The 9,706-nt window shown below is 45.2% G+C and overlaps 1 protein-coding gene across 1 annotated transcript in view; it reads right to left on the reverse strand.

Moving 5' to 3' along the window:
- The window catches only part of CFAP77 (cilia and flagella associated protein 77), a 48,308-nt gene that overhangs the window by 6,888 nt on the left and 31,714 nt on the right, over window positions 1-9,706 (reverse strand). Inside the window, exon 4 of the mRNA XM_087879997.1 lies at window positions 1,222-1,327. Within this exon, the coding sequence (XP_087736123.1) occupies window positions 1,222-1,327 (106 nt within the window). The remainder of the gene's footprint in view (window positions 1-1,221; window positions 1,328-9,706) is intronic.

Raw genomic sequence — 9,706 nt, forward strand, 5'->3', positions numbered from 1 at the left:
AGGAGAATGTATCGCGCATATACACACACACACTGGCGTGGCCGTTTGGAGGTGGTGGGGAACCAACCCCAACTTGGAAAAAAAATCAAGGGTGCCACAGGGGTATCAGCCTTGCGAGGTAGGGCAGGCAGGAAGCACATATGCAGAGGGGTCCTTGGTGCTCTCTGAGCTTGCTGGTTTCCTTGCAGACGTTTCATGACCCAACTAAGTAACATCATCAGTGCTAGAATGGAGTGGGGTTTGTGGGGATACATGGTTGTAAGGAATATGGAAAACCGTTGAAACATGGTCAGGAGGACAGACATTTCCAAAGCTGGAAAGCAGCAGCTTTCGAAAAAAATTTATCAGGGACACAGAAGTTTGCTTCCCAGGCTGAAAATTTGGAAACTTAAGAAACCTCATCTCCAAATCATGGCAGGTGCCTCACGAAAGATGAGATACTCCTTGAAGAAGATATCTGATTATTTCTATTTACGCTACATAATTAGCCCGCCACGCATGCTGGGATCATCGAACACATTTGAAGACCTAACTTCTCCTTTCAAAGGACATCAAACAAGATGCAAGTAATAAATGAACAAGAATAAAGAAAATCCACGCCATTAACTCGAAAGGACGAGTGACAAAAAAAAAAAAACCCAAGAGACGTTTGCCGATCTTCTTCAGAAAGCAGTTCCATCAAAGAAGAGATCAAGAGACCACGTAGACCAGAGTTTCTGAACCTTGACAACTTTTAAGATGGATGGACTCCAATTCCCAGAATTCCTCAGGCGCCATGGTGGGAGTTGAAGTCCACACATGGTAGGGTTCCTAAAACAGTGATCTAAGCTTGTCTTCAATAGTGGGCTGATGCCGGTTCAGACCGGTTCGGGTGAATCGTTAGCTGCGACCTTCAGCTAACGAACTACCCACCCACCCACCTACCTGCCTGGGTACAATCCCATCCTATATTGCTGTGTTTTTGATGCCACACATGTGTGGAAGACGCGCACGAGCGAATTGCCGTGTTTTGTGACGCTGCGTGCATGCACGCGTGCTCACATTTCCGGTGCTTGGCGAACCGGTCGTTACAGTATGCGACGCCAACTTCTGGCTGTCTTCCCTACATCAAGTTGAACCAGCTTATGGGTTCTAAATCCAAGAACCCTGGTCCAACATGTGTCTACAAGAGAACGGATTTGAGAAGAGCCGAACTGAAAGGCCTTCTAAAAGTCATCTGACCTTTTGCTTCTTCTCAGCTTTCTCAGCTTTGATGACTGCCCTCTGCTCGTCCATCCAAATCTCTCTGTATTTGTGCTGCAGCAGATCGAAGAAAGGCGTGGCGGGCCTGCAAAGATTTTAGAAGGAAAGCGACAAGGAGAAAGTTAGAGTTTGCAGCAACCCAACCACCACGCAAGTAAATAATTCAGCAGGATTCATGTGTAAAATAAACTTCTTTATATACAGTAATATAAAGCATGACGCATGTATACAATACCCATGCAGCAGAAGCCAGAACCAGAACTCAGAATCCAGTACAGAATCTATATAAATACAGAAGCAATAATTCAAGGACAAACTAACTCTTGGTCTGTAAGTCAGCCAAGGAAAACGCATTAGAAACAACCATCTTCTTCACGTTCTCCGACTCCCCATTGTTGCCCAGTTTATCCCTGGGCCTGACGAAGTCTTCTGATGACCTCAAAAGCTTGCCCGCTCTTTGGCCGACCAATACCTGGCCTCGTAAATTAAGCCCTTGAACGCAAACTCTAGTACGCTTCCTCCTTGTTGGCCTTAACAACGCAAACACGTCCAGGGGCTCGAACCGCGATTTCATTTTGGGGTTCTTTTTTGCGCGCCCGTAAATAGCTGCCCTTCTTCTCTTTCAACCCCGCAGCTTATTTTCCTCCTGGCGTGACTTTTATTGCTAATTATGTCTTGCCACATGCTTCGGAGAGGCTTAATCTCTGCTCGTGTTGGCTAATGATGTTACGAGCTTGATCAAGTGCCTATCCATCCCAAGAGGCTGCTCTTAGAGAAAGCTTTTTTTTCACAAGCTGGAGGGAGGTGGGGGTGTGTGTTTTGGCGTGCGGAAGGGGTGGGGGGGTGGGTGCCACACACGGATCACACCCAGGCCGAGGCGTGCAGAATATTTTTGGAGCCTGTCCACAATTCTGGCCCTCCACCACCCACCCACCCCATCGCCAAATTCTGCAAAGAATGGAGGGGCTCCCAGAAAGAAGAGGGGCGTCTGTCTGTGTCAACTTATTTTCCAAACCACCAGACGGCAAGGCAAGGCAAGAAGCGACGGATGGAAAGTAACCAAGGAGAGAATAAGCTAAGGAGGAATTTCTTGACAGGGAGAACAATAGTGGGGACTTCTCTGTGTTGGTACCACACCCGTTCTGCCTTCTCTGGATGTCTGCTGGCCTGGGGACTGTGACAAAGAGACAACGGTTTAGATTCTTGTTCTGGATTGTGTTCCAGATCCTAACCAAATTTCCTCTATTTATAGATTCTGGTCCTTCATTCAACCTTGGACTATATCTTGGGGCTATGGTTTAGGCCTTCTGAGTGCCTGTCTATCTCCCTCCCTTCCTCCCATCTATCCATTCATCTCTCTATCCATCCATCCATCCATCCATCCACCCATCCACCCATCCATCCATCTATCTATCTATCTATCTATCTATCTATCTATCTATCTATCATCTATCATCTATCTAATCTTTCCACCCTTGTCCCTTCCGAAATATAACATAAAGCAGACTTTTTCCTTCTTCTCTCTATCCATCCATCCATCCATCCATCCATCTTATAATTTATCTGCCTGTCTGCATCTGTCCATCTCTTTCTCTTTCCTTCCTTCCTTCCCTCCCTCCCTTCCTTATCTTATCTATCTGCTATCATCCATCCATTCTTTCTATCTATCTATCTATCTATCTACTATCTATCTATCTATCTATCTATCTATCTATCTATCTATCAATCTATCAATCTATCAATCTATCTATCATCTACCTACCTACCTATCAATCATCTATCTATCTATCTATCTATCTATCTATCTATCTATCTATCTATCTACCTACCTACCTACCTACCTACCTACCTACCTACCTACCTATCAATCATATCTCTCTCTCTCTCTCTCTCTCTCTCTCTCTCTCTCTCTCTCTCCTTCCATCCATCTATTCACCCACCCATCTTGTTTGAAAGACACTCGGAAGAGAAGAAATGCCCACAGAATCGCTTCTCATTAGACCCTCTAAAATATATTTATGCACGCTTTCAAAACTGTTCCCTTTCACCAGGCACCTATTCCTCCCTCCTTTTGTAATTTTAATAAACTCCTCTGCTAAATAATTTTCAAGAGGCAGGAAGTCTTTAGCTGAGAAACTTAAAAACCTTCTTCCCCCCGGTTATAGCAGCAAAGAAGTTAAGCTGAGCTTTCTGGAAACCTACCTCCTCTCTCTCTCTCTCTCTTTCTCTTTTAATGAGCTCTCTTTTGCTGCCAAATAAGTTATTTTTTTAAAAAAAAAGCATAATGAACTATTAACAGTATTTTAAAATCAAAATTGCAGGAGTTCGAAAAGAATGACAAAGTCTCCCATATATATATATATATTTAATAGATGGGAAGAAGCCAGCTCTTGTCTCTCTCTTTCTCTCTCTCTCTCCCTCCTCTCCTTTTTCTCTCTAAAAATGGAACCCGAGATGAAAAGAAACAATCGTTATAATTTGCAAATAGAAGGCTGACACTTTTTGGGGGTGTACACGTGTTCCTTCCTGACAGGTGTGATTCGCTTTTTGGGCAAAACAGATCTCTATGGGGATTAGAACAGAGTTTCCCGCTGACAAGTCCGTCACAGCCTCGCAGCTCATTAAAACTTTTTTTTCCCCCTCCCCAATTTTAATTTTATTTTCTTGAACGGGGAGGATGAAATTTCCCAAGGAACATCGGAGTCTTCTAAGGGGGTTTCAGAACACGGAGGTTGAAAGGGGTTTCAAGGGGAAGGCCTTGGGTGTAACAAACCTGATTTTAGTTACACCTCCCTATGCACAGGCGGGCAAAATAATTGGTCATCAGTGGGTATTAATTTGAAAGAATAGCCAGAGGCTGTTATTTCTTCTTCTTCTTCTTTTTCTTAAAATTCCTGGGAAATCAGTGACAGCAGAGGAAGTACTCCGTTGCAGAGGATGGATGTTGAGATGCCGCCTTCGCAAGAGACAGCGGTTTTGTTAAAATTAAAACCTCGGCAAGGGAGGAGAAACGGCGGAGGAGCGAAGTGAGCCGGGAACAAACGCGGCATCACAGCAGACGGGAGCAAGTATGTGTCAGCTGCCTCTGAAAAACTTTCACGGCGGCAAAAACTTACAAAACGCATCTGGTTTTTTTCAGACCCTGACAGTTCAGGCCTGAGTTGATGGCATAGGCAGGGCGTTCCTGGCCCAGCCGTAGAGATAACCAAGAGCAAATGAATCCCAGCAAAGGGGAATTAAGAGGTGGCAACGATGGGAAGCTAAGTGTGGCCAGAATGAACTTTATTTACCGTATTTTTCGGAGTATCAGATGCTCCGGACTATAAGCCGCACTTACCTTTTTTGGGGAGGAAAACAAGAAAAATATATCTGCCTCTGCCTCCCAGCAATTTGCCTCCTTGCAGCAAACAGCAGAGGCCTACGTGGCAATAGGCTATGGCAATCCCTGCAGCCTGAAACAGCTGAGGGTCGGGAGGCTGATCCAACTGCCAATCAGCTGCTTGTGCAAATCAGTCTGTGCTGAAGCTGAAACGGGCTGTTTGATGCTTTCTGCAAGGAGGTAAATTGCTGGGGAAACATATGGAGAACTGTTGCAGGAATTGGATCTGTCTAGTTTAATGAAAAGAAGGACCAGGGGTGACATGATAGCAGTGTCCCAATATCTCAGGGGCTGCCCCAAAGAAGAGGGAGTCAAGCTATTCTCCAAAGCACCTGAGGGCAGGACAAGAAGCAATGGGGGGAAACTAACCAAGGAGAGAAGCAACTTAGAACAAAGGAGAAATTTCCTGACAGTGAGAACAATTCACCAGTGGAACAACTTGCCTCCAGAAGTTGTGAATGCTCCAACACTGGAAGCTTTTAAGAAGATGTTGGATAACCATTTGTCTGAAGTGGTGTAGGGTTTCCTGCCTAAGCAGGGGGTTGGACTAGAAGACCTCCAAGGTCCCTCCAGCTCTATGATTCTATGTTCCTTCTGTTCCTGTTCTTCTTCTCTTTTCTTCTCCACCCTCTTCCTTCTCTTCCCGCAGATTATTTCACTGGCAATATAAAACAATCCCACAACAGCCCCGGAACCATTTTTTAATATATTTTTTTTGGGTAGCTCGTCAAATTCCCAAGATCACACTCTGATCTTTAACAGCAAAAAATAAGCAGCTTTGCTGACTTCTGGAAAAAGCAATTTGTCACTTCTTAACAAGAAGAGAAAACTGGCATCTCCCACCGGGGCAGCTGTGTCTGTAACAAAGCAGGACGCCGCCAGAAGTTATCACACGTGCGCAAGAGTTCGTGTCGCACATCATATCAACCTCTCTGAGGTCTGATTGCAAGGGCCACAAGTTGCCGCATTTTATGCCGTTGTATCGTTTGTGCTCCTGATTGGGGGAAACTGAGCAGGTGGGGTTGGTAAGAGAGGAAATAGATCCACTCCTTAGAACAGGGGTCGGCAACCTTAAACACTCAAAGAGCCACAAAGGTCCTAACCGGAAGCCCCCGTTCAATTCTGGAGCCGACCGGAAGTCCCGTTCCCCCACCATAGAGTCTCCTCCTAGCGCGGCGTCCTTTTTCTTCTACCTGTCCTAACCGAAAGCCCTATCAATTGTGGAGCCGACCAGCGACAGGGAGCTGCAGCAGAGGGATAAAAGAGCCACATGCGGCTCCAGAGCCATGGGTTGCTGACACCTGCCGTAGAACATAGAATAACAGGGTTGGAAGGGAGCAGGAGCCCCTACCCCATTTCAGACAGGTGGCTATCCAATCTCTTCTTAAAAGATTCCAGTGATGGAGCACCCACATCTTCTGGAGGCAACTTCGGTTCCACGGATTAATTGTTCTCACAGGAAATTTCTCCTTAATTCAAGTTTAGCTCTCTCCTGGATACCGTATTTTTCTGAGTATAAGATGCACTTTTTCCCCCCTAAAAGAGGGTGAAAATTTGGGTGCGTCTTATACACCAAATGTAGCCCCCCCCCCGGAAAAATGGGGCGCACAGAGGCGGCAATAGGCCATGGCAATCCCTGCAGCCTGAAACAGCTGATCTTCGGGAGGCCGATCCGACCGACAATCAGCTGCTTGTGCTAATCAGGTTGTGCTGAAGCTGAAATTGAAACGGGCTGTTTGCTGCAAGGAGGCAAATTGCTGGGAGGCAGAGGCAGATTTTTTTTTTCTTGTTTTCCTCCCCCAAAAAAGGTAGGTGCGTCTTATAGTCCGGTGCGTCTTATACTCCGAAAAATACGGTAAGTTTCCATCCGTTACTTCTTGTCCTGCCTTCAGGTGCTTTGGAGACTAGGTTGACCTCCCCTCTTATCTATGGCAGCCCCTCAAATATTGGAAGACTGCCATCATGTCACCCTTCTCTTCACTATATTAGACCTACCCAATTCCTGCAAACGTTCTTCATATGTTTCAGCCTCCAGCCCCCTGATCATCTTTGTGGCTCTTCTCTGCACTCTTTCCAGAGTCTCCTCTATTGTGGTGACCAGAACTGGATGCAGTATTCCAAGCATGGTCTCACCAGGCCTTCTTCAAAAGGAAAGGAAAGCAGGTGTGTTTAAGTGTGTGTGTACGTGTGTGTGTGAGAGAGAGAGAGAGAGAAAGGAAGAGAAAGAGAAAGAAAGAAAAAGAAAGAGAAAGAAAGAAAGAGGAAAAAAAGAAAGGGGAAAGAAAGAAAAAGAGAAAGAGAAAGAAAGAAAAAGAAAGAAAAAGAAAGGAAGGAAGAGAGAAAAAAGAGAAAGAATGAAAGAGAAAGAAAGAGAGAAAATGAAAGAGAGAGAAAGAAAAAGGGAAAGAAAGAGAAAAAGAAAGAAAGAAAGAGAGAGAAAAAAGAGAAAGAATGAAAGAGAGAGAGAGAGAAAATGAAAGAGAGAAAGAGAAAGAGTGAAAGAAAGAAAGAAAGAAAAAGAGAAAATGAGAGAGAAAGAAAAAGAAAGAGAAAGTGAGAGAAAGAAAGAAAGAAAGAAAAAGAGAAAATGAGAGAAAGAAAAAGAAAGAGAAAGAGTGAGAGAAAGAAAGAAGGAGAAAGACTGAGAGAAGGAAAGAAAGAGAAAGAGAGAAAATGAAAGAGAAAGAAAAAGAAAGAAAGAGAAAGAGTGAGAGAAAGAAAGAAAGAAAAAGAAAAAGAAAGAAAGAAAAAGAGAAAATGAGAGAGAAAGAAAAAGAAAGAGAAAGAATGAGAGAAAGAAAGCAAGAAAGACTGAGAGAAAGAAAGAAAGAAAGAGAAAATGAAAGAGAGAAAGAAAAAGAAAGAAAGAAAGAGAAAGAGTGAGAGAAAGAAAGAAAGAAAAAGAAAAAGAAAGAAAGAAAAAGAGAAAGAGAGAAAGAGAGAAAGAAAGAAAGAAAGAAAGAAAGAAAGAAAGAAAGAAAGAAAGAAAGCGGGCGTATGCAGGCCACTTCAATCATCTCCAAAGCCACTCGATCGAAGCCATGTACTAAACATGGAAGTCGTCTTCTCTCCCCTCTTTAGGAGCACATGGCGGCCTGTTTGCAAAACACGGAGCTTGTGTTGCAAAATCCGGGTTTTGCGCGAGGCAACCCTTGCCAAGATCTCGAAACCGGTGCTCAGCGCTGCGCCACCTGATTGGGGAGGGGGAGCCCCTGGGGGTCCCCTACCTCTTCCTTGTTAGCGCTGACCTTGGTAGGAGCCATTGGCGGCTGATGAATAGGCTACGATCCCCGGGATCAGACTCCGGGGAACAGCCATATTATCGGCTATCGTCCCATCTGTGCCCCCCTCGCCCCGCCCGGCTTTCATCCCTGACCATAAATCTCTGTCCAAAACTTAAGAGGAAAAGAAAGAAGGTTTTTGGGGAGGGGGGGGGGAAGGAGGAGGAGGATGTGAAAAATGTCCTTTTTATGAGAGACCTCACGACAAAAGGCAGCCGTCGACAGTGAAAAGGAAGATAAGTTGGTAAAAAGCGCTGGAGAAGTTTCCAACATCTTCTTAAAAACCTCCAGTGATGGAGCACCCACAATTTCTGGTGGCAAGGAGTTCCACTGATTAATTGTTCTCATTGTCAGGGAATTTCTCCTTAGTTCTAAGTTGCTTCTCTCCTTGATGAGTTTCCACCCGTTGCTTCTTGTTCTACACTCAGGTGCTTTGGAGAATAGCTTGACTGCCTCTTCTTTGGGGCAGCCCCTGAGATATTGGAACATACTTCTATCACGTCTCCGCTAGTCCTTCTTTTCATTAAACGAGACCTACCCAGTTCCTGCAACCGTTCTTCATATGTTTTATCCTCCAGTCCCCTAATCCTCTTTCTTGCTCTTCTCTGCACTCTTTCTAGATTCTGAATTTCTTTTAAACTGGGATTTTTAGCAGGCCCTACAGTATTTGGGGATCAGCTCCTAAATTTACCAATCCAGAATAAGGTGCAGGCCTACCTAAACCGAATCATTTCTGTTGGAATTGGTGTCCATTTATGGAGCCTTCTCTGGTCTTGCAATAACTCTACGCTCGGTTAGAGTCACAGGGAACTCTGGGTTGGGTGCGTTGAGGTTGGTGTGATACCCAAAGCTTCCTAGAGGTCCAAGATAAGAGCATGAAAATGATAGGAGGCAGGACTACGGGAAGTTCTCGACTTAGGACCATTGTTTTAGAGCAGTGGGGAAATCCAATTATTTTTTTACTACCGGTTCTGTGGGTGTGGCATGGTGGGCATGGCAGGGGAAGGATAGTGCAAAATCCCCATTCCCTCCCGACTCCAGGGCGAAGGATACTGCAAAATCCCCATTCCCTCCCCACTCCAGGGGGAAGGATACTGCAAAATCCCCATTCCTTCCCCATTCCAGGGGGAAGGATACTGCAAAATCCCCATTCCCACCCCACTCCGGGGCCAACCAGAGGTGGTATTTGCCGGTTCTCTGAACTGCTCAAAATTTCCGCTACCAGTTCGCCAGAACCTACTGGTTCTGACAGGTTTCTCCTTTCTCCTTCCTCCTTCCTTCCTTCCTTTTCTTTTTTTTAAACCCAAAGTGGCCTTAATAATCCAATAATTGGCTTTGATCTACACCCTGTTTTTAAAGTGCGGGGGGGGGGAATAAATGCCCGCAGGCATTTATTGGAAACGGGGATCGTAATAACTGGGAATGAATAGCTCCCCTTCCTCTTTTTTTCTCCCCCAGCTGTTGGGCAAAAAAAAAAAATATTGGCCATTTTTCCGGGTTGGGATGGATGTCCCGTGTTATTTATTATGGGATGGTGGGGATATGCGACCCTTGAAGGGTTTTTTCCTGGGCAGCCACTTAACCTCAGTTTATGAAGAAATAAAGCAAATTTGGAGCTGATTCTGGGCAGCCTGTTGGGGAGGGAGACCAATTTCCCCCCCCATCTTAAAAGCTCTTTGTTTGCCATCAGGACCGACAATCCTTGTCATAGCTATGATGGCTAGTTTTAATCAAGATAAAGCTTTATGGCCAGGGGTTTGGTGGCTAACAGCCGCCCCAACGCCTCATTTTCATATGGCTGCAA

The sequence above is a fragment of the Pantherophis guttatus genome, chromosome 16, assembly GCF_059756535.1.
Source record: "Pantherophis guttatus breed Tessera chromosome 16, ASM5975653v1, whole genome shotgun sequence".
Lineage (NCBI taxonomy): Eukaryota > Metazoa > Chordata > Lepidosauria > Squamata > Colubridae > Pantherophis > Pantherophis guttatus.